At 38.5% G+C, this 26266-nt stretch overlaps 1 protein-coding gene across 2 annotated transcripts in view; it reads left to right on the forward strand.

Annotated features, from left to right (window-relative positions):
* The window catches only part of LOC106091828 (protein anachronism), a 50467-nt gene extending 24479 nt beyond the window's left edge, over nt 1–25988 (forward strand). Inside the window, exons 2-5 of one of the 2 annotated variants that reach the window (XM_013258502.2) lie at nt 11385–11821; nt 11973–12212; nt 22752–22824; nt 25269–25988. In XM_013258502.2, the coding sequence (XP_013113956.2) occupies nt 11385–11821; nt 11973–12212; nt 22752–22824; nt 25269–25947 (1429 nt within the window). In that variant the 3' untranslated portion in view covers nt 25948–25988. The remainder of the gene's footprint in view (nt 1–11384; nt 11822–11972; nt 12213–22751; nt 22825–25268) is intronic. The other variant, XM_013258503.2, reaches the window with a different exon arrangement.
* The last annotated feature ends 278 nt before the right edge of the window (nt 25989–26266 follow it).

Below are 26266 nucleotides of genomic sequence, written 5' to 3' on the forward strand. Positions count from 1 at the left end.
TAAGAGCAAGGAAAAAAAATTGTAATGAGCAGTTACTACATTACCACAGTATTTGGATGCACATGGTTGCATGCATGCATGGTTGGAGGTATGAGTAGACGAGTCTGTCTGTGCGTGTGTGTGTGTGAGTGGGTTGCTCTGTGCCTATTTCTCTCAATGGTTCTGTAATGAAGTGGGGGGTGTTGCTGGTGTTGTTACACTCCAAGGAGTACAAAGTTAATGGAATGTGTAACTGAGTGTGAAAAATATAATTTAAAGGCTACTCAGGTTAACTGCTTAACTGTTTTGTTTTGATTGTTTGTTGGGCTTTGTGTTTGAGCCGCCGACTTGAATGTTCAAAAGGCCAAAGAAAAAGGCTGCAGTAACACAGCCGGCTAGACAGTGTCTAGCCGAGTTTTGAATGGCATATAAAACAAAACAACAAAATGAACACAGACACACACACACACACACACATAACAAGAACAGTGGCAGCAATAAAAACAACCACAACATGCAAACAAACAACCACAACATACGTCTACATACCAGCAACATCAAAGCAACAGCAACATGGGCCATCAAAAACTCTTTTAAAGGAGAACTACGCCTTACAATTGGCTAACGTAGAACTCGAGACAAGCACACACATACACACACACGACATGTACCACCGACACACATCGAGTGAGCTGAAACATTTAAATCACAAACATTAGCAAGACGCAGACGGCAGCAGCAACAAGAACAAGAGCACATAAACGACGTTTTAAGTAGCAACATAATTTTGTTGATTTGATGCAGTCATAATAAGACCTCAATGCTTAAACAAACACACGCACATTAAGTGCTTGGTTATTAGACGGGTTCTTAAACAGTAAAATTAAGAGTAAAAAGGCATTAAGTTCGGCTGGGCCGAATTTTGGATACCGGATATTGGATATTAATCACCTTTCGTTATTATACGGTGGAAAATTTATCATTTATAAAGGTCTAACACAACTCATTATACCAAATTCATAGGTTAAAAAATACACTTTTTATGGGCCTAAAAACTTAAATCTGGTAATCGGTACATGTATATGGCAGCTATATCCAAATATAGACCAATATGAACCGTATAGGGAACGGATATCGAAGAGCTTAACAGGGATCACTGTACCAAATCTAAATGAAATCGGGCAATAAATGGGCCTTAAATCACGAGATCGGTTTTTATGACAGCTATATCTAAATAAAGACCGATCTGGCCCGTGCTCAATATGGCCCATTAAGTTATCGAAGGACTCAACATAGCCCACTGTGTCAAATTTCAGCGAAATCGAATAATAAACGTGCACTAAAGGACCCAAGAAATTAAATCGAGAGATGGGTAAATATGGCAGATACCAATTCTGGACCAATTTGTGCCGTATTGAACAGGGATGTCGAGAAACCACAAAAGGTGGCTAACCGATTTTGCTGAAATTTAGCGCAATGAACACAACTCTTTGCGCTAAATTTCAGCGAAATTGGTTTGCTAATCCTCTTTTAGTGGGCCTAAAACCTTTAATCTGGAGATCGCCATATATGGCAACTTCATTCAAACCTCGATCGATCTGGGCCGAATTGAACGGGGATGTCGAGTGGCCCAACACAACTCACTGTCCCAAATTTCAGCGAAATCGGACAATAAATGCGCCTATTATGGGCCCAAGATCTCAAATTTAGAAATCGGCCTATATAGCAATTATATCGAAATATAGACCGATCTTAGCCATACTCGGTACGTATGTCGAGGGGCCCAACAAAACTCATTTTGCCTTATTTCAGCAAAATCGTTTAATAAAATCACCTTTTATGAGTCAAAAACCTTATTAGGGAGATCGGAACATATTGCAGCTACATCCGAATCTAAACCAATATGGGCCATATTAAACAGAGATGTCAAGGAGCACAACTAGGAGCGTAATACAACTCGTAACAAAAGCTACCCTTTCCCGTACATATACTACCCTTTTCCTTTAAAGAGGTTACTAATACTACCCTTTTCCTTTAAAAAGGTTACTAATACTACCCTTTTCCTTAAAAGAGGATACTAAAACTACCTCTCCCTTCGGAGAGGGCACTAAAACTATGCTTTACCTTCGGAGAGGGCACTAAAAATACGCTTTCTCTTCAAAAAGGCTACTAAAACTACGCTTTTCCTTCGAAAAGGCGACTAAAACCACGCATTCCCTTCAGAAAGGGTGCTTAAAATACGCTTTCCTTAAGAAAACTATCTAAAACTACCATTTCCATTAGAAAAGAGTTCCAAAACTGCCCTTTGCAAATGCAAATTTTGCCCATGAACACTAGGGAACAGAGGCAAACATCTCATATATCAATAAGTGCAGTCCGATTCAAGTTTAAGCTCAATGCTAAGGGGCATCCTTTCTACAGCCGGGACCGAACAGCTGCGGCACGTCGTTCGGACTCGGCTGCGACACCTCTTTGGAGAGAAGTTTTACATGGCATAGTATCTCACAAATGTTGCCAGCATAAGGAGGGGAAAACCACCGCTGAAAATTTTTTCTGATAGTCTCGCCAGGATTCGAACCCAGGCGTTCAGCGTCATAGGCGGACATGCTAACCTCTGCGCTGCCCTTTACCATCGGAAAGGGTACTAGAACTACCTCTTATCTTTGGAGAGGTTACTTAAACTTCCCTTCCTCTTCGGAAAGAATACTAAAACTACACTTAACCATCGGAAAAGGTAAAAAAAATACCCTTTCGTTCGGAAAGCGTACTAAAACTACCCTTTTCTTTCTGAAAGGCTACTAAAACCACGCTTTCCCTTCGGAATGGGTACTTAAAATACGCCTTCTTTCAGAAAACTATCCTTTCCCTTCGGAAAGCATACTAAAACCACACTTATCCATCGGAAAAGGTACAAAAAAAAACACCTTTCGTTCGGAAAGCGTACTAAAACTACCCTTACCGAAAGTGGTACTGGAACTACCATTTCCCATCGGAAAGTGTAGCAAAACTTCCACTTCCCTTTAGAAAGGCTACTAAAATAATTCTTTGCCTTCGGAGAGGGTACTAAAGCTAGCCTTTTCCTTCAAAGGGGGTACGGAAAGGGTAAAAAACCAACCCTTTCTCTTGGGAAATGGTACTAAGACTACCATTCCCCTAAAAAAAGGGTACAAAGACTACCCTCTACCTTGGGAAAGGGTACTAAGACTACTTACTCTCTTGGGAAAGGGTACTAAGACTACCCTTACCTTTGGGAAAGGGTACTAAGACTACCCTTACCTTTGGGAAAGGGTATTAAGACTACCCTCTCCCTTTGGAAAGGGTACAAAGATTACCCTCCCTCTTGGGAAAGGGTACTAAGACTTCCCTTTCCCTTGGGAAAGGTTACTAAAACTACTCTTTCCCTTGGGAAAGTGTATTAAGACTACGCTTTCCCATGGAAAAGGGTATTAAGACTACCTTTTCCCTTAGAAAAGGGTACTAAGACTACCGTCTCCCTTGGGAAAAAGTATTAAGACTACCCTTTCCCAAAGGAAAGTCGTTTCGGAAAGGATACTAAAACTAAAATTACCCTTTCCTTTCGAAAAGGATACTACAACTACCTTTTCCGGTATATTAAATATACCGTTTCCCTTCGGCTAGTTAAACACCTTTCGCTTTGAAATGGGTTTTGCGGTTCGGAATATAAACATATACTTAGGGAATATGTTTATATTCCGAATTCACAAAAAAAAGGTAAAGAAGCGTAATTTTAAGCTGCCTTGACTTTTTGTCGATTTTTTAACCCTCCACTAAAGGATAAGAGAATACTGATTTCGCCATTTCGCTTGTAACATTTTTTATAGTCATGACATTTTTAGTTAATCTATCCTAGGCCGTCCTTCTGTTAATCCATCCCCCCGTCAAAAGCATCCTAACTTTCGAAGGAGCAAAGCTCGGCGCTTGAAATTTTGCACAAGTACTTTTTATCAATGTAGCTCGGTTGGGATTGTGAATGGGCTAAAGCGGTCCATATTTAGATATAGCTTCCATAAAAAGTCATCTCCAGATTATATTTCTCGAGCCTTTAGAGAGCGCAAATCCGATTTGGTTGAAAATTCTTACTACAACATTTCTTATGATCTCCAGCAGTATGGTCTCTATCGGTGAAAAACCTGATATAGCTCCCATATAAACCGATTTCCCCAAAATATTTCTTGAGCCTATAGTGGGTTCATATCTTATTCAAGCATAAAAATCCATGGGGATTTTTTGTTATGATGTCCCATTATCCTTTTCTAGTTACTGCATGTAAGAAACACGGTCATAAGAATTTGAGATTAGGTCCAACCATACTTAACTTGTTTGTTTTCCAAAGTTTTCTTGTGATGCCACTTCAATTGGACGTCTACAACCTCTAATCATCTAATCCGTGTCTCTGCAACCACTTTTTAAGATGTCTGAAGACTTAGCCCACCAATGTATATCAAACTCACAACTTTTTCACCCATGTTCAATAACAAAAGGCCCACTTTAATATAAACTAAACAAACAAAGGCCCTAATAAGAATATGCAAAGTATATCTTAACCTAATATGAGAGGAGCTAGGCTAATAAACAAACATGCGCATGCATACATAGTTACGCTGATATGAAGGTCTACTTTTGTTGTATGTTCGTCTGTTGAGCAAATAATTGTAGACACAAAAGACCAACAAAATGCATCAGACCAGACCAGACCAGACTACAGCAGAGCAGACCATACCGAACCAGAGCTGACATACTAGAGACAGACATATGACGCCGCCAACACTGACGTCTGGAATAAACATCATCGACAGCAGCAGAGGCTTCCAATCAAGAAAAATAACTTTAATTTGAAACCAAAAACAACAATCAGACATTCAAAGACTTTACAGGAAGACCACGAAAAGCACAGGCATCACAAATTGATTGTGGTGCTGGCACTTACAGTAGCAGTGACCCATCAAACAGCCGGAAGCCTTTGGAGTTTAAAAATAGTTTAATAGTTTAACAAAATTTTGATCTCACAAGCCATCCACTTGAAAATTCCCCATCAAACAACCTGTGCTGCAACAGACATGGGGAAAAATTTCATTACCTCACTGTAGCCATTGATGAGTCAGCCACTTGTTGTGGTTGCGACAGTGCCTGTTCCACCATGGTGGCGGTGGTAATTCGATGATTAGCCCACAATTGGAAACTGGGGACAAATTTCTTGTCAAAGCGACAATGTTGTCTGAGACAAGAGCCATTATTTTGTCTGCAACCTTTTTCCAAGGCAATGGCTTACAAAAATATCCAGAAGCAACAACCACAAAACAGGCAACCTGAAGCAATGCATTCATTGCAACCGCAGCCAAACAACACAACAACACACAGCCAAGCGTGCCCAGACGGAGGAGTATCAATTGTGTCTGTCTGGTGTCTGGCCGGGCTTCGGCTGCTAATGCAGACAGAAACAATTACAACTGTTGCTTTAAAGTGCATCTGAAAGCGACAACGATGTGGACCGGTAAGCCACCAGTATGCTAAGTGAAATACCGCATCGGAGACAAGAGCAGAACATAACATTGTTGCGTTCGATGATATGCCGGCAAAAGTGGCAAGCGGCTTGTCTGCCTGGCTAGACGAGCCCTCCGATGCACATGCGCACCCATTCACACCATATGTGCGCACACGCACAGCTAGCATAATAGGCTTGCATTCTTGTGACTTTGGCGGCTCTGACTTGCAGATTTGGTTTGATTTTTGACTCACCACCACCACCACAGCCTGCCAGACTAGACTAACCGCCCCGAGTCTGCCCAAGAGCTGTGGTTGTCTGTCTCGCAGACTGTCTGGGTCTGGGTCTGTGTGTTGCATTTGCTGCTGGCAATAAGTGTTTGTCTGGTCTGGTTGATTGACCATTTTCTAGATGAATTTACATGCAATGTCACTAAATCAAGCTTCCTGTCTAGCCGGCTAGAATCAGGTATTATTTTTTGTTGTTGTTGTTATAGTGCCGTAGACGACATTAATTGTTGACCAAATTATCTTAAGACATGAGCATAATCATGCAAAAGTTATTGTTTTATAAAATAAGCATCATAAGATGGGGGTTATACCATTTAGCATCGTATCCAAACTGTGCACCAGGCGAGATGGCATGCTAATGTCCATCAGAGTGTTTGGCCTATAGTCAGTCCTTCGATGAGGTGTGGCTCGATTTTTCCGCCTTAGAGATGAAAAGCTCACTAACTTCAAAATTCAATGGAAATGTTGGCACCCCTAACAGGTTCATCCTTTGAAACCTGCTGTACAAAACCTCCTGAACGGGTACCTCTCCTGGGATCTTCTTAAACGTTTCTCCTTTTCATAGAAGTCTGTACTGAATAGTTTTCGAGAGAGTAACAGTTTTCCGTAAAGTTGTCGGACAAAAAGCGACAGAAAGCTCCTGCAAGTTAAGTTAGATGATCTCTTCTCCTTCATAGATGTTAGCTTAGAGTCGGGCATAGATAGAGGGCATTCTGAATTAAAATTTAAATCTTTATACCCTGCTGGTACAGGATGGTACAGGGTTTAATATGTGATCAGGTATTCTTGTGATCAAGGTACCCATTGTCATAAAATTTGGTACATGTCACTTGTTTGGTCCAAGGATGAACACTATTGCTTTTAAACCAAATCGGTTCAGATTAAGATATAGCCCCCATATATTGGGTTGCCCAAAAAGTAATTGCGGATTTTTTAAAAGAAAGTAAATGCATTTGTAATAAAACTTAGAATGAACTTTAATCAAATATACTTTTTTACACTTTTTTTCTAAAGCTAGCTAAAAGTAATAGCTGATAACTGACAGAAGAAAGAATGCAATTACAGAGTCACAAGCTGTGAAAAATTGGTCAACGCCGACTATATGAAAAAACCGCAATTACTTTTTGGGCAACCAATACATCCTTGCTCCGATTCAAGACTTTTAAGGTTGTAGTGTGATCTTCACAAAATTTTGCGTGAGGTGTTATATTTGACGCTCCAACACGTGTGCAATCATCAAAATCGGCTCAGATTAAGATATAGCTTCCATATATATCTTTCATCCGATATAGCCTTTAGAGACTGTGGTAATACTAATTTCGTCATTCTGTTTGTAACTCCTCGAAATATTCGTCTTAGACCCCATAAAGGGTATATATTCTTGATCGTCATGGCATTTAAGTCGATCTAGCGATGTCCGTCCGTCTGTCCGTCAGTCTATACGTCTGTCCGTCCGTCCGTCTGCCTATCGGAAGCACGATAACTTTCGAAGGAGTAAAGCTAGCCGCTTGAAATTTTAAACAAATACTTCTTTTTAGTGTGGGTCAGTTGGTATTGCAAATGGGCTATACCGGTCCATGTTTTGATATAGCTGCCATATGAACCGATCTTGGATCTTGACTTCTTGAGCCACTAGAGGGCACAATTCTTATCCGATTTCGCTGAAATTTTGCGTAAGGTGTTTTATTATGACTTCCAACAACTGTGCTGAGTATGGTTGATATCGGTCCATAACCGGATATAGCTGTCATATAAACCTATCTGGGGTCTTGACTTCTTGAGCGTCTAGAGGGCGCAATTTCTATACGATTTGGCTGAAATTTCGCATGACGTGTTTTGGTATGACTTCCAAAAACTGCGCTAAGTATGGTCTTAATCGGTCCATAACCTGAGATAGCTGCCATATAAACCAATCTTGAATCTTGACTTCTTGAGCCACTAGAGGGCATAATCCTTATCCGTTTTGGCTGAAATTTCGCATGACGTGTTTTGTTATGACTTTTAATAACTGTGCCAAATATGGTTTAAATCGATCCATAACCTGATATAGCTGCCATATAAACCAATCTGGGATCTTGACTTCTTGAGCCTACAGAGGGCGTAATTATTATCCGATTTTATTTTATTTTTTTTTTACTTTATTTTACTTTATTTTATTTTATTTATTTTTATATTATTTTATTTTATTTTATTTTATTTTCTTTTATTTTACTTTATTTTATTTTATTTTTTTTTATTTTATTTTATTTTATTTTATTTTATTTTATTTTATTTTATTTTATTTTATTTTATTTTATTTTATTTTATTTTATTTTATTTTATTTTATTTTATTTTATTTTATTTTATTTTATTTTATTTTATTTTATTTTATTTTATTTTATTTTATTTTATTTTATTTTATTTTATTTTACTTTATTTTATTTTATTTTATTTTATTTTATTTTATTTTATTTTATTTTATTTTATTTTATTTTATTTTATTTTATTTTATTTTATTTTATTTTATTTTATTTTATTTTATTTTATTTTATTTTATTTTATTTTATTTTATTTTATTTTATTTTATTTTATTTTATTTTATTTTATTTTATTTTATTTTATTTTATTTTATTTTATTTTATTTTATTTTATTTTATTTTATTTTATTTTATTTTATTTTATTTTATTTTATTTTATTTTATTTTATTTTATTTTATTTTATTTTATTTTATTTTATTTTATTTTATTTTATTTTATTTTATTTTATTTTATTTTATTTTATTTTATTTTATTTTATTTTATTTTATTTTATTTTATTTTATTTTATTTTATTTTATTTTATTTTATTTTATTTTATTTTATTTTATTTTATTGTATTTTATTCTATTTTATTTTATTTTATTTTATTTTATTTTTATTTTTATTTATTTTATTTTATTTTATTTTATTTTATTTTATTTTATTTTATTTTATTTTATCTTATTTTATTTTTTTTTATTTTATTTTATTTTACACTATTTTATTTTTTTTTTTACTTTTTTTAATTTAATTTTATTTTATTTTAATTTATTTTTTTATTTTATTTTATTTTAGTTTTTTATTTTATTTTAATTTTATTTTATTTTGTTTTGTTTTATTTTATTTTGTTTAGTTTTATATGATACAAGCTGGACAGGGCCCGCTCCGCTGCGCCTTCTTTGACTCTCTTATCTGAGCCCTATACTCGCACCGTCAGGAAATAAGTCCTGTTTGGGGGTGCTGGTACGGTCTTTCAGATATTTCGCACCTTGAGCCTTATATTGCTATGGTCGGCAAATATGGGGCTATTGTTGGGGGTGCAGTGAACCCCATATATCAGATTCGAGCTCTAGTCTGAAATAACTTTAATTTGAGCCTCGTATTGTCATTATTGGTTTATATTTCCATTTCGCGGGCTTTGGAGGTGCACCCTAAATAAGGATGCCAAATTTCTGTGTTTGAATTAATATAAACAAACTTCGCTTAAATCGTCCCGCCCATCTCCGAGATCTGACGTTTTTGAAAATAGGGAAAGGTCCGCCCATTAAGGTTTAGAGGCTAGATCTACTTTATTCTATTGGTTTTGGTAGCCAAACCCTTTGCCCCGATAGATTTATACAAATTGCAAATTTTGCCCATGAACACTCCACTAAGGAACAGGGGCAAACTTCTCACGTATCAATGAGTGAAGTCCGATTTAAATTTAAGCTCAATGATAAGGGGCCTCCTTTTTATAGCCCAGTCCGAACGGCGTGCCGCAGTGCGATACCTCTTTGGAGAGAAGTTTTGCATGGCATAGTACCTCACAATTGTTGCCAGCATTAGGAGGGGAAAACCACCGCTGAAAATTGTTTCTGATAATCTCGCCAGGATTCGAACCCAGTCGTTCAGCCTCATAGGCGGGCATGGTAACCTCTGTGCTACGGTGGCCTCAAATTTATACTCAACTCCCAAAAACCGCATTTGAGCTAAATATGCCTATAGTTGGTATATATGTGTGGTTTAGGGGGAGTTTATGAGGTGAGACGTTCCTGAAACACTCGACCATAAAGCAGATAACAGATTTGGGCCCCTTTTTGCCATAGCACACAAATACGTCCAATTTGAGCGGTATGTAGGGTGAGGCGGCCGCCCACGCACTTAGCCCTGAAAAAGATCTGCATCGTGCTCTACTCCCAAACTTCTTTTATTTGAGCCCCAATTGTCCTCAAAATTGGATACCAAATTAATTTTTTACTATCATACAGGGTGGCTGATGAATATTGCTACAATGATGAATATTGCTACATTTTTTTTTCGGTGTATGGAATACATTTTTCTTTTATTCATGTTAAATTAAATTATTAAATTAATTATTAAATTATTATTAATTAAATTAATTAATTAATTAATTAAATTAATTATTAAATTATTATTATTAAATAGAAAAAAAGTTATTACATTTTTTTTTGGTAGCGGCTTTCATCAGCCACCCTGTATATCTATTATGTATTGCCATCGAAGCCATACATGGCCGATTTGAAGGGAGTTTTGGGGGCGGACCCTGAAATAATAACAGCATCGTGCTAGAGCATTTTGAAGGTGGCGATCAAGATATTCAGGGCTGCGGGTCTCGTTCAGATCCACACTAGTGATTTTTTTTATTGGTTATCTACACTCAAAATCATATATCAAAACTACGACTTGGGATACCACATTTTTAAAGATTCGCTGGTCCTCCTGTGTCTATTCCAATTAGAAGGTAAAAAGTGTACTCGGCTACCAAAACCTTGCTGTCCTATTCTTTCCTAATCAGCCTTCATATATTTTTTTTTTAATTCTTTTTTTTTTTTTTTTGGTAGGATGAGGGAGGGGCATTTCCTCTGACTCGCCCTTTCATTTGAGTACATTATATTATCGGCCTTCCTACATGACAGTTTGGCGTTGTTTTTATTGGAGGAGAGAGTCGGGAGTGATACCCAATTTGATACCCATATTGTCCCTATCGGTAAATATGTTCAGTTGAGGGGTTTTGGGGGTGGGAATGCCAATGACACAAGATTTATGTCAGATTTGTACTCTTTTATTAAATACCTTTCATTTGATACCCATATTACCCAAAGCGGTAAAAGTGTGGTGTTTTTGGGGATGGGTAACCCCCCGACACATAGGGTGACATTTCTACTCTACTCTTGAATACTTTCATTTGATACCCATATTGTCCCAATCGTCAAACATGTTCGTTCGGTTGGGTTTTTGGTTGGAGCGTTCCTACAGGTTATTTGACCCCAAAATTTTATACCAATTTCGTGTTTTTGGGGTACCATAAAATCTGGCGTTTTTGAAAATAGGGGTATGGGGGAGGGTCCGCCCCCCTTCGGATATCAAAAAATTTAGTACTATTTTCACCGGGGACTAAAACTCTACCGTCTGTGAAAATGTCATGAAAATCGATTCAGCCGTTTTTCAGTCTACACGCAAGAGGCAAACAAACTAATAAACAAATAAAGCGCAAACAATTATGATTAAAAATAAATATTAATATATACTACCTTAAAATCAATATTTTTCCAAATTTCATAATTTTATTAATTTTTCCCACTAAATTTGTTAAACATTATTTGTCCCATTTCAGCATAAATGATATCAAGACTCGCATTAGCAATGCAATTCAGACTAAAAACTCGGAGGAAATTATCGAATACCCATTGCATGAAATGGCCGCCTATCCCACCTGCAATTCGGAAACGACAGAATCCTCATGGATGCATGACAATAACATAACCATACAGTTTTCCAGCTCTTTGTTCGAAAAGAAAATGCAAAATTTAAATCTTGATTCGGCCACCCTGAGACTATTCAAAATAAATCCCAACGAAAGTTTGGCCTATGAGCAAGGATCTACAGCGAGCACCTTTACGGTTGGTAGCAATGCCAACACTGATGCTGACAGCGATGATGATGACGATATCAGCAAGCCAAAGCGATGTGCTGATATAGCGCTAGATGCCCAGATTAGAGTGACGGTTTCGATTGTCCAGCAAATGCGTCGCAATAAACGTGGTGTGTATGGTAATTATTGGACAATTTTAAAGGACGTGTTTTTTAATCCATCTCCCGTTATGCTGTCTTCTTGCTTGCTAAATTGCTTCTGCGTTTTTTCTTTTTTTCGTTTTTATTTCTCTTTTCATTTGCGGCTTGTTTTTTGGGCTATTCTTTACAGAACGCAAGAAGCGCATTTGCAATACCATTATGATGAATGTCTCCTCCACGGGTTGGGTGGAGATCGATATAAGGCGGGCCATTTACATTTGGGAAAATGTGGGCAAACAGATGGAGCAGCAAGCGCAACAAACACGCCCCCCCGTTCTGGTGGGCTATCTTATGATCGAGGTGCACGACGAGGAGGAGCAACCCCTGAAGCCGGGCTTATTCTTTAAGCCACCAAGTTGCAATCAGGCAGGTAAGTGTGTTGTTTGCCATAAGTAACAAACACATCACAACACTTGGACAACTGAATGAGAGTTTAAAGTAAAAAAATCCTTTTAAAGAGGGTATGAGAATAAAAGGGAATAATTATTTTGGAGCGTTTTCTTTCTTTTTTTAACGGAAAGAGAAAATTTGTTATTTTGACCCAAATCGCTGATTTCTTTTGTCTTCCTTCACTTGACAAATCGATGTGTCCTCCTTTCTTTACCGCATTAACAGGTTGATAGTCAAATGATTTCACTATTTTTACATAATTTTTCCTAGGGGGTTATCATGTATCTTTGTTGCCACTATTGTTCGAAACCAATAGTAGTGGAGAAACTCCTTTCATAGTACACTTTGTATATCTGTCTCCAGATCTGTCTGTCTCCAGGCTGCTAACTAGGATATTGTTCGCTTATCTAGTATTCCTTCGTGATTCCTGAGCCTATTTGCCAATTTAAGACGCGCACATAGCAGATGATCTACAATTAGCTCTTCCTCAATATCCTCACAGCTTCTGCAGAAATCGTTACTTGCAATCTTTAGTCTAGCAGCAAAGTTACGAATCAGACGGTTGTTGTTGTTGTAGCAGTTCATTGTGTTCTATCTTTCATCTGCTTGATTCTATTGAATGTCAAGACCCAGGAACTCTGCGACTAAGATGGGATGCGTCCACAGGGATCTGGGTCTGAGTCGAGTGGGTCTGGCAGTTAAACAAGTGACGTGTATCGTGCGGTCCCTGGTTACAATCGGGACATACATCGTGCACGTCGTCATCAATCCTTGCTCAATAGGAGTTGAGGCGGCTGCATCTGCCGGAACGTAATTGACCCAGAACTACTCTGGTTTACCGGGGATGGTCAATTTCTTCAGGTGCAATGGGAGGCGGTCGTTCTCCAAGGACTACATTCACCCGGTAGCCATTTAACGCATCTGCTACCATGTCTGCATGAATGTTGTCTAGACCTGCTTGATATGCCGCTTGATCTAGAGGTTCTCTCTTGTAGCGCTGAACCTCACGCTCTAGATCATGTAGATCTACCTTAAGGCCTCTGGGCGGTGGATATCTATCCACAAGATGATGATTTGGATGGTTTCTGCGCAAAGTTGACAAGACCACACTGCCGCTGCATAACTTACCACAGACCGGCCAATTGCTTTGTACGTGGCCCGCAAGGTGTCTTTGTCTGCACCCCAAGTGCTGCCAGCAAGTGACTTGAGGATCTTGTTTGACTTTGACTTTATCGCGGACTATATCGCAGATTGCTGTGGCATGTGGGGAGAATGTGTAAGAGCTGTCAAATGTGACGCGAATTATTTTGGGACACTTGATGGTCGGTATCATTTCTCTATAGACCATCACAGTCAGCTCAGTATTCACCTCACGCGTATTTGTAGTGAACCATGTGGCTGAAGATTTGATGGCAGATATCTTCAGATTTCTTGCAGCGAAATAAGAGGCAAGTTGAGGTAGACGTTCAACCTATCGCAGATGTCAACAATAGGTGGGGGGCCTGATGCCATGATCGTACAATCGTCCGCATATGATACGATCTCTATGCCGTCTGGAGGGGTTGGAATGAAGGATAGGTAGAGGTTAAACAGTGCCGGAGATATCACCCCACTTTGGGAAACTCCCTGTTTCACCCAACGGTGCTTCGACTTCTTATCCCTAAATTCCACAAAGGAGTGGCGACCACACAGATAATTCGCCATCCAGCGTTTCAGGCCTGGCTGGAGGGACGTGTTGGCAATGTCCTCAAATAATTTGGCATGACTGACCATGTCGAATGCCTTCAATAGGTTCAGTGCCAAGAGGACCGTCCTATAACATGGCCTGGGCTGATTGAAGCCACGGCACATGTGTGCGGTGATGGCATGCAAAGCTGTTGTTATGCTATGCAGTCTTCGAAATCCATGTTGATGCTCGGCGAATGGAAATTCTCCTACGAGGCTCGGGAGGAGTAATGCCTCAAGCGTCTTTGCCACTGGTGAGAGAAGGGAGATCGGTCTGTATGACTCCTCCAAACTCGGGTCCTCTCCAGGCTTCAGTAGCGGGATCACTCTGCCCATTTTCCAGACATCGGGAACTATAAGAGTGTACAAAGACAGGTTGAGGACAGTAGTATGGTACTCAACTCCAGGTGAATCCAGATTCTTCAAGATCAATGTAGAGATTCCGTTGGGGCCCAATGCCTTAGATGATTTGGCGGCATGGATGACATTCGTCAATTCGCCCACGGCAAATTGTGATGGCTGTTCATCGGGTCGGAGACCACGAATAAGGCGAATGGCTCTCCTCCTTGCCCTGTCACTCTCGGTATGCACAATAAATTGACGGTTGAACAGCCTGGCGCATCTCTTCGGATTAGTCACGGTTATTTCGCCAAAAGTGACTGAGGTCCTGTCATCCCGTCTACCGGGGATTGAAGAGTGACTTAACAGTAGACCACAGTTTGCCTTAACCGATGCCGAAGTTACATTGCTCCAAGTGTTCTAGCCACAAATTCCGCTTAGGTTCGTTGACTACCCTGTGGTGGGGCTCATACAACGAATCCCATCACGCTTGTCTGCGAGCACCACTGCCTGCGCCGGGAAATTGGGCCGCACTTGGGGTATTCGACCGGCTGGTATAAAGCGAGCGGATGCTGTGTTAATGATGTCTCGGAATTTCTTCTCGGCCACTAGCACATCGGAGGGGGGTGGCAGTTCACTGAAGCGGCGACTGGTATACTCTCTGAAGCCAGCCCAATCGGCTTTCTTCTGATTGATAAACGTTCGGCGCTCAGAGGTTACACATTAGATAAATTAAAATAAACTAAAATTGAATAAAATCAAAATAAAAGATAATAAAATAAAATGAAATAAAATAAAATAAAATAAAATAAAATAAAATAAAATAAAATAAAATAAAATAAAATAAAATAAAATAAAATAAAATAAAATAAAATAAAATAATATAAAATAAAATAAAATAAAATAAAATAAAATAAAATAAAATAAAATAAAATAAAATAAAATAAAATAAAATAAAATAAAATAAAATAAAATAAAATAAATAAAAAAATAAAATAAAATAAAATAAAATAAAATAAAATAAAATAAAATAAAATAAAATAAAATGATATGAAATGAAATAAAATATAATATAATATAATACACTAAAATAAAATAAAATAAAAAAATATAATAAAATAAAATAAAAAAATATAATAAAAAAATAAAATAAAACAAGTAAAACAAGTAAAAGCGTGCTAAGTTCGGCCGGACCGAATCTTATATACCCTCCACCATGGATCGCATTTGCCGTGTTCTTTTCCCGGCATCTCTTCTTAGACAAAAAAGGATGAAAGAAAAGATTTGCTCTGCTATAAGAGCGATGTCAAGATATGGTCCGATTTGGACCACAATTTTAATATATGTTGGAGACCTGTGTAAAATGTCAGCCAATTCGAATAAGAATTGCGCCCTTTGGGGGCTCAAAAAGTAAAATAGAGATATCGATTTATATCGGAGCTGTATCAGGCTACAGACCGATTCAGACCATGATAAACACGTATGTTGATGGGCATGATACAAAAATTCATGGTACAAAATTTCAGGCAAATCCGATAATAATTGCGACCTCTAGAGGCTTAAGAAGTCAAGATCCCAGATTGGTTTATATGGCAGCTATATCAGGTTATGAACCGATTTGAATCTTATTTGCCACAGTTGTTGGAAGTCATAATAAAATACGTCATGCAAAATTTCAGCCAAATTGAATAGGAATTGCGCCCTCTAGAAGCTCAAGAAGTCAAGTGCCCAGATCTGTTTATATGAGAGCTATATCAGGTTATGAACCGATTGGAACCATACTTGGCACAGTTGTTGAAAATAAAAGCGAAATACGTCGTGCAATATTTCATTCCAATCGGATAGGAATTGCGCCCTCTAGAAGCTCAAGAAATCAAGTCAAGTATATCAGGTTAATTACCGATTTGAACCATATTTGGCACAGTTGTTGGATGTCAAAACAAAATACTTCGTGAAAAATTTCATTCAAATCGGATAAGAATTGCGCCCTCTAGTGGCTCAAGAAGTCAAGATTCAATATCGGTTTATGTGGCAGCTATATCAGGTTATGAACCGATCTGAACCTAACTTAGCACAGTTGTTAAAAATAATAGCGAAACACTTCGTGCAAAATTTCATTCCAATCGGATAAGAATTGCGCCCTCTATAGGCTCAAGAAGTCTAGACCCAAAGTCGGTTTATATGGTAGCTATATCAAAATATGGACCGATATGGGCCATTTACAATCCCAACCGACCTACACTAATAAGAAGTAGTTGTGCAAAATTTCAAGCAGATAGCTTTACTACTTCGAAAGTTCACGTGCTTTCGACAAACAGACGGACAGACGGACGGACATGGCTAGATCGACATAAAATTTCGCGACGATCAAGAATATATATACTTTATGGGGTCTCAGACGAATATTCCAAGTAGTTACAAACAGAATGACGAAATTAGTATACCCCCATCCTATGGTGGAGGGTATACAAAATAAAATAACATAACATATAAAATAAAATAATAAAAATAAATTAAATTTTTTTATGACATTTTTTTATGACAATTTTTTTCTGTTTAGCAGCAATGCGTGTTTAATATTTTAACAGATTTTGTAGATGAGACACCAGATTTTTTTAGATAAAATATGAGACTGATTTTTTTGCTAAAATAGCAGTTATGTCTAGTTTTCCATTTTCATCAGCTAAAAACTTTTATTTTTGCAACCCTTTTGCTATTTTGAATAACAAACTTCGCTGATTTCCAATAGTTCCAAGCGGCTCTTGTCGGCTGAATGATACAGTACATTTTTTATAAAATTGCAATACAGTACAGCAGTTAGCGGTCAAGTTACTCTGTTAACATGACCTTCACGTGACTCAAGCAAATCGTATTCCGATATTGCAGACTATGCTTCATCAAAATAATCGAATGATACCCAAGCCACTCATTGAAATTTTAACTGTTGTCTTAACTTAGAACATTTCAAACTTAATCAGCAAATTTTATTTTCATTAATTCAAAATACGCAAAAATAAAATTGAAGAAAAACACCAGACAGTTTGTATAGTAAAACTTTTTTCTTTGATAAAATTTAGAGGATTCTATTTTAATTATTACATTTTGTTTACATGTATTCAATTTCATTTTTTTTTTTTTTTTTTGGGGGGCTCAAAAGCAGCCGATCATTAAGAATGCAAAGGAGACAGACTGCAGCCAGTTTTTTAGTGGTGTCGAGTAAACAAACGAAACACACGTCAGACAAGCACAAAATAAAATTGCAAGGCCCATTTTCACAATGTCTGGTTAGCATTTTACGAGGCAATAGGAATTAATGGCCAAATCTGGCTAAAAGCAACCAATAATCTAAACCTTAACAGTGCAAGTCAGATGTTTTGAATAGATTTTCTGTTATGAATGATAACAGGCGATAATAGCCGATAACAAATGATTGCCACTCTATAGTATTCCAGTACAGACAGACAAACAAGTAAAAGCGTGCCAAGTTCGGCCGAGTCGAATCTTATATACTAACCACCATGGAGGGTACATAAGAGTTATTTGCCCGGTATCTCTTTACAGGCAAACAAAGGATAATGGATAAGAATTGCTATGCTATATCAGCTTATGAACCGATTCGAACCACACTTGCTTTGGATATTGGAGACCATAATAAAGATTAGGCTATGTTAGGTTTGAGTGGCAGTCTGCCATCAGATCACTTCGTCCATTGTGATACCACAGGAACAGATGAAGGATGCCTTCTAGTTCCTACCGTTGAACCATCCAGATCACTTTAAAAAGCCCAATAACTTGTGAATGTTCACATCCGCTAAATCAGACAGGTTCTCAAAGAAATGAGAACCTATAGTGGAATTCCTTCTGACTACTAGTGCGGGACACACACACAGAAGGTGTTCTATAGTCTATTCTTCTTCGTTATTCTCACAGCTTCTGCAAAAATCGTTACTGGCAACCTCCAGTCTGTCAGCATGATTTCAGATTAGACAGTGACCTGTCATCATTATGACTGAGACGTCTGTTCTTGCCAGTGACAAAGCGGTAGACCTCTTCAAGTCTAGATTAGGCCACATAGCTTTGGAATACTCACGGCCAACTATCATTCGGGCCTGGTACTGAAAACTTAGATCACATGACGGTATGGGCATACCAACAGATTAGAGTTTCCCTGGAATATGTAAGGTTGTTCTTAAACTCGCAAGCTCGTCCGCTTTACAATTCCCTGGGATATATCTGTGGCCCGGCACCCAGAACATGTGAATTGTGAACTGTTCAGAAACATCGTTTAGAGATCTGCGACAGTAGAGGGCGGTTTTTGTGTTCAGAAATACGTTATCCAGGGATTTAATGGCTGTCTGATGTCGTTGTTATGACATTTTATATTCGCCATTCCATCACTTTCTCAATTGCAAGGATCTCCGCTTGATACACACTGCAGTGTTTGGGTAACCTATTCGATATGACCAGTTCTAGATATTTAGAGTACACCCCAAAGCCCAACTGGTCGGCTAGTTTAGAACTATCCCTGTAGAGGTCTATGTAACTTCTATTACCAGGGATATCGTAGTTCCAATCGGTTCTATTAGGAATAATGGTACAGTACTTTTTATCAAAAAGCGGCTCAGGTAGGGTGTAATCCACACTGCCTGGAACATCGGACATTGTATCAAAGATAACACAGTGTCCGTAGCCGCCACATGACCAATGATAAAGCTTCCTTAATCTCACGGCAGTGGTCGCAGCAATTTGTCCAGCCACATTGTCCAGAAGCATTAGATGTAGCATTAAACTCAGTGCATCAGATGGTGTTGTCCTTAGTGCGGTTGTGATGCACAAACAAGTGATCCTTTGGATCCGGTTGAGTATTGAACAGTAGGTGGACTTTTGAAGCGTCGTCCACCAGACCACAACACCATATAGCATTATAGGTCTGACAACTGCACTATCTACCCAGTGCATGACGCGCGATCTAAACCCCCAACTTTTGCCAATGGCAAGAGTTGCCTTTCTTACCCTTTCCAAAATATTGGACTTGAAGTTCAATTTCCTGTCCAGCAACACACCCAGGCATTTTGCGCTTTTAGTAAATGGAACATTCTCTCCTCCCAAGGAGACTGGTGCCATTGTAGGTAACTTGCATCTTCTGCTGAAAAGAACTACTTCTTGCACGGACTTACAACTAGCCCATTTTCGGTAGCCCACTTCGCTGTTGCACGTAGAGCATCCTGAAGTATGTCTCTTAGAGTGCTGGGAAACTTTCCCCTAAGCGCGATTGCCACGTCATCAGCATAAGCGGCCACGTTTACACCTTCTTACTTCCAGATACAATAATATATTGTTAATGGCTATACGATATTCCAAAGTAGAGGACACCGTACACCTCCTAGAGGTGTTCCTCAGAGACCCACCTTTTTAGATCCACAGATCCCAAGCCTGCCGAAATGCATTTTTTAGTAAGAAAGTTACCAATAAACTTTTTTAAGCTAGAGATGATGTTTAGAACCTCCAGCTCCTTCATGATTGACGTCGGTTTTACTTTATTGAAAGCACTTTCAATGTCAAGCAATGCTACCATTGTATATTCGTTGAGAGAGAGAACCCTCTATGTAGCCGACTAGGTCGTGAAGGGCTGTTTCAGTGGATTTGCCTTTACTATATGTATGCTGCTGCAGAAACAGGCCATCTCCAGGGATCTTTTCCCTAAGATATGCTTCTATCAACCTCTCAAGGGTCTTTAGCATAAAGTATGACAGACTAATAGGACGAAAATCTTTCGCCTTCGTATGGTAAGGTTTTCCTGGTTTCGAAATGAAAATGACCTTCGTGTGCTTCCATCCCACAGACATATATGACATACTGATACAAGCAGAGTATATCTCCCTAAGCTAAGCAACCAGTGTATAAGACACAGCTTGTATATCAACCGGTGATATATCATCAGGGCCTGGCGATTTAAAGAAGTCGAAACTTTTTATCGCCCAAAGGATTTTCAACTCAGACACAATTTCCTTAATAACCTCCGACGAATGCAGGCCAGTGACAACCTATTCTGGCGCCACGTTGTCCGTTGGAGAATTCCCCAGGAAATGCGTACCAATGAGTAGTTCTAGTGTTTCCTCACTAGACATTGTCCAAACGTTCTCTGACTTCTGAATATACCCCACCGTAATAGGTTCGAGACCCCAGGACAGAATCTTCCTTAGCCTGGAGGCCTCAGATGTATCATCCACCGAATTCCACCCAGGATTTGTTCTGAGGTTGGGAGGCCACCGTAGCGCAGAGGTTAGCATGTCCGCCTATGACGCTGAACGCGTGGGTTCGAATGCTGGCGAGACCATCAGAAAATTTTTCAGCGATGGTTTTCCCCTCCTAATGTTGGCAACATTTGTGAGGTACTATGCCGTGTAAAACTTCTCTCGAATAAGATGTCGCACTGCGGCACGCCGTTTGGACTCGGCTATAAAAGGAGGCCCCTTATCATTGAGCTTAAAACTTGAATCGAACTGTACTCATTGATATGTGAGAAGTTTGCCCCAGTTTCTTAGTGGGGCAAAATTTGTAAAAATTTGCAAATTTGTTCTAAGGCTTTCTCAGCTCGCCCTTATATTTTCTCTGCTCAGCCTTATATATATACCAATCGTGTAGTGCTCTTGTAGCTTTGGCTCTGTTGGAGAGATTTCTGCTGTCTATACTTAGACCAACCAGCTCTGGGGTCCACCATGGCAGTTGCTGTTTGCCCCTTGGCTTGGCACTGGGACATGCTGACACAAGCAAGCCATTCAGGGCCATCGTGATTCGCTTGACCATTATGTCTTTATCCTCCGCAGTTGCCACTTACGTGTGTTGCTGTTCGTTTTTCCTATACCCGCGGGCATAGGAATTTATGTGCGGTTGTGTGGAGTATGCTATGGTATCTCCTGTCGAAACAATCCCGTCTTTTCGTTGCATATGAGAAAACACTCTCAAAGATTCGTTTGCTAGATCACTTCCCCAAGATGAGGAGTATGTTCCCTTACTGATGCCAACATGGTAACAGCAAGTATACGATTGCCTTGACCTCACCAAGACAGCTTCTACAGTGAGCATTATACCTGATATCTATGAGCGTATAATAAGATCTGTTGCGCAGTGTCCGGTTATGACTCCTAATACAGAACTCAGTGAGCACTCAGCCAAAGAAAACAGTTCATCCGTCTTTTTCCTGATAACAATAGTTCAGAAAGTTCAGAGGAATCCAGCATTCGGCCAGCTATTGGTTGTGCAATTGAACCCCTTCCCTATAAAGTCTAAAAATTGTTTTCTAAGGTCTTTAAATCTTTGTTTACCGGTATCCATTTTCATTTTTTTTTTATAAATTTAAAATGCAGGAAAATGGTAAGAAAGCAGAGGCGACGTACTGCAGACAAATTGCAGACAGAATCGCAGTGTTGTTGTTGTTACTTTAAGTAAACAAAAAACATACCCCAAAGAAAAAAAATTAAAGGGGCATTTTCACAATATTTGCTTATCGATATCTGCTTATCGCAATATCTGCTTATCGATATCCGCTTATCGTAATATCTGCTTATGGATATGTGCTTATCCATACTTGCAATATAAATTTATCGATTTTTAAAATTTTTCAAAATGAAAAATATCACCAACAATTGGTATTTGCCGATCGAATAACTTTAAATCCATTAAAATCACTTTAATATCGATAACAATACTTTTGCTATATAAAAGATACACATGTATCAAGCCTTACTTACCTAGAAAATGTAAGAATTAAAAGCCAATTCTTTCGGGAAAAGGTTTCGGTAGACTGCATCCACATAAAACTATGTAAATCCAATTTTACATACCTACAAAATAAAATCATAACGGTTTACATTAGGTGCACAATATACGATAAAATGAAAATAGGAATGCCAACAGAAAATCGATTAAAAAAATTATTATTATGCCTAGAGTCCGGATTTTTATGCAAAATCAAAAATTTGCTATCTTTTATTTTGCAAATTCGTCATTTTGTTGGTAAGGGCTTGATATGTATACTCTAGCCTTACATTTTTATATACATGGATGATCGATTTTATCGAAGTTTTGAAAATGTGCCCAATGCGCTAACTAATAAACGTCTGCTGTTCTATTATGTTGTTTTGTTGTTTTTTTTTTTTTTTATGAGGGTCAAAAGGCTGCTTTGACCTTGTCTGAGGAAGGCTTTAAGCATGTTGAAATGTTAATTGAATGATTTAGGGCAACATATAAAAGAATCCGCTGCAACCATTGCCATTGCTTCTTTCAACTTACAGAATATTGTTGTTGTTTTTGTTAATAGCTATGTTTTGCATATTTTATGCTATTGCTGACTAATATAATGCTTTGAATGTTATCTTGGCTGCGCTGAGTTTTGCTTTAATTTTTTTTTTTTATTTCAACGAAACTAATGCGATTTGTTGTTGTTTCATTACAGATCTTGCAATCCCATGGAATTACTACAGACCGAACACGGCTATGTCTCCATTTGCAGCGCACGAGGTGCCAAGGTAAGTAATGTTGTACTATTGTGAATGGTATTTTAAATGTAAATTTTTACGAGCCCAAAAGTAGGCTACATTATTTTAAACATGCAGTATATATAACAGGGTGACACAAAATAATGATATACTATATTACAGGGATGATAAATGGGATTGCCGATATGCTATTAAAAACAAGTAAAAGCGTGCTAAGTTCGGCCGGGCCGAATCTATTATACCCTCCACCATGGATTGCATTTGTCAAGTTCTTTAAGTGACTTTTTTTGAATAAAAAAACACCAGTCATAGAAAAACACGACCTCCAAAATTTCAGGCAAATCAAGTAATATTGCGCCCTCCTGAGGCTCAAATAGTCAAACAGGGAGATCGGTTTATATGGTAGCTATATCAAGTTATATACCAATTAAGACCATATTTTGAACAAATGTTGGAAGTCATACCAAAACGACATATGCAAAATTTCAACCATATTGGATAAGAATTTCGCCCTCTAGAAGCCCACGAAGTCTATTGGGAAGATCGGTTTATATGGAGGGTATATCAGGATATAGACTGATTTAGACCATATTTAACACAGTTGTTGGGAGTCAAAATAAAACACTTCATGCAAAATTTCGGCCAAATCGGATAAGAATTGCGCCCTCTAGAGGCTCAAGAAGTCTATTCGAAAGATCGGTTTATATGGGAGCAATATCAGGTTATTAAACGATTTAGACCAAACATGGCACAGTTGTCGTATGTGATACCAAAACACCACGTGCAAAATTTCAATGGAGTAAAGCTAGGCGCTTGAAATTTTGCACAAATACTTCTTATTAGTGTAAGTTGGGCCACCTTAGTGTAAGGTGGGCCATATCGGTCCATGTTTTGGTACAGCTGCCATATAAACCGATCTTGGGTCTTGACTTCTGGAGCTTCTAAAGGGCACAATTCTTATCCGATTTGGCTGATATTTTGTACGTGGTGTTTTAGTATCATGTCCGACAACTGTGCCCGGTACGGTCTAAATCGGTTCATAACCTGATATAGCTGCCATATAAACCGACCTTAGGTCTTGACTTCTAGAGCTTCTAGAGGGCGCAACTCTTATCCGATTTGGTTGAAATTTAGCATAAAGTGTTCTGGTGTGATTTCCAACATTTGTGCCAGGTATAGTCCATATCAGTCCATAACCTGATATAGCCGCCATAAAACCGATCTCCCGAATAGACTTCTTTAGCCTCTACAGGGCGAAATTCCTATCCGATTTGGCTGAAAATTTGCATGACGTTTTTTGTTATGACTTTTAATAACTGTGCCAAAAATGGTTCAAATCAATCCATAACAAGATATAGCTGCCATATAAATAGATCTGGGATCTTGACTTCTTCAGCCACTAGAGGACGCAATTCTTATCCGATTTGGCTGAAATTTTGCAGAACGTGTTAAGTTAAGACTTCCAACAAATGTGCTACGTATGGTCGAAATCGGTTCATAACCTGATATAGCTGCCCTATAAACCGATCTCCCGAATAGACTTCTTGAACCTCTAGAGGGCGAAATTCCTATCCGATTTGGCTGAAATTTCGCCTGACGTGTTTTGTTATGACTTTTAATAACTGTGCCAAAAATGGTTCAAATCAATCCATAACCTGATATAGCTGCCATATAAACCGATCCGGGATCTTGACTTCTTGAGCGTCTAGAGGGCGCAATTCTTATCCGATTTGGCTGAAATTTTGCAGAACGTGTTAAGTTAAGACTTCCAACAAATGTGTTAAGTATGGTCGAAATCGGTTCATAACCTGATATAGCTGCCATATAAGCCGATCTTGGATCTTGACTTCTTCAGCCTCTATAGGGCCGATTTGGCTGAAAATTTGCATGAGGTGTTCTGTTATGATTTCCAACTACTGTGCTAAGTACGGTTTAAATCTGTCCATAATCTTATATAGCTGCCATATAAACCGATCCTGGATCTTGACTTCTTGAGGCTCTAGAGGGCGCAATTCTTATCCGATTTGGTGGAAATTTTGTACAACGACTTCTCTCATGACCCTCAACATACGTGTCAAGTTAGGTCTGAATCGGTCTATAGCCTGTTACAGCTCCCATATAAACCGATCTCCCTATTTTACTTCTTAAGCCCCTAGAGGGCGCAATTTTTATTTGAATTGGCTGAAATTTAAATTTTACAAAACGACTTCTACTATGCTCTCCAACATTCGGTTCAATTATGGTCCGAATCGGGCGATAAGTTTATATTAAAGCTCCAATATCATAGCAATTCTTCTCCTGTTTGCCTAAAAAGAGATACAGGGAAAAGAACTCGACAAATGCGATCCATGGTGGAGGGTATATAAGATTCGTCCCGGCCGCTTTTACACTTTTTTTACTTGTTTTTTATCGCTTTAATAACTCTATTGTCATATTATTTGTATTATATTTTTACTTCTTTTTTTCTTTCCCAGGTACCCAAGATTAGATGTAAAATTGGTTGGCTACGCCTCCTTTGCGCCCATTAACCATCCCAATGCCCAGCCTGATACCGTCTATGCTAGTCTCAAGGATAAACTATTCAATTTATCGCACAAATCCGATTCCAGCGAAACAGATAACGAATCAACCACACAAATAACTTCGGCCGCTTATAATCACCTACAGGAAGTGGATGAGGATGAACAACAGCATTTGCATCACAAACGACATTTGAAGGTGCAACAGCCATCCGAACCTTTGGAGGACGATGAGGAGGATCATGATGCGGAAATGGATGATCAAAACGAAGAAGAGATGCCTGCCGAAGCCATTGGCTACAATTATAGAACTCATCCCAGACGTCATCATCACAGTCAGCTCCATCACATGCGCCATCAAGATGAGGGCGATAATAATGAGCAAGGGGATAATTCAGAGGATATAACCAATGGTCATCATGCCAATGTCCATCACAAACATCATCGTTTCAGCACAGAATCACCATTAGACATTGTGGAACTTAATCTGGAAAGGGAACAACATGAAACAAAAATTCTGGAGCATATTGTTCATAAATTGCAAAAAGAGCAGAAACAATTGATGATTATGCATCAAAAACAGCAACAGCAGCAGCAGCAGCAACAACAACAGACGCAAGCATATGATATTTAAATGCTGCAGAATAATGATTGAAAACTAAACAAACAACACAACATTCCATATCCTGGTTCCACCAATTATCCCTCTGATCAAACGATGAAAATCCTTGACGCACATACACGTCCCCCTCAGGACCTCCAGAAAAGTTCGCACATATCTCAGTAAGATAATACAGATAGTCACTATTAGAATATACTACTAGTATGCATGTATGCCGCACTTCATGCCACTCTCATAATCTTTTTGAACATTCATAAACTTCTTCAGACGCACAGTGGTTCAAAACAGAAACAGAAAAAGTTCACAACTTGAACAGAAATCTAAGCACTAC

The sequence above is a fragment of the Stomoxys calcitrans genome, chromosome 5 (assembly GCF_963082655.1).
Source record: "Stomoxys calcitrans chromosome 5, idStoCalc2.1, whole genome shotgun sequence".
Lineage (NCBI taxonomy): Eukaryota > Metazoa > Arthropoda > Insecta > Diptera > Muscidae > Stomoxys > Stomoxys calcitrans.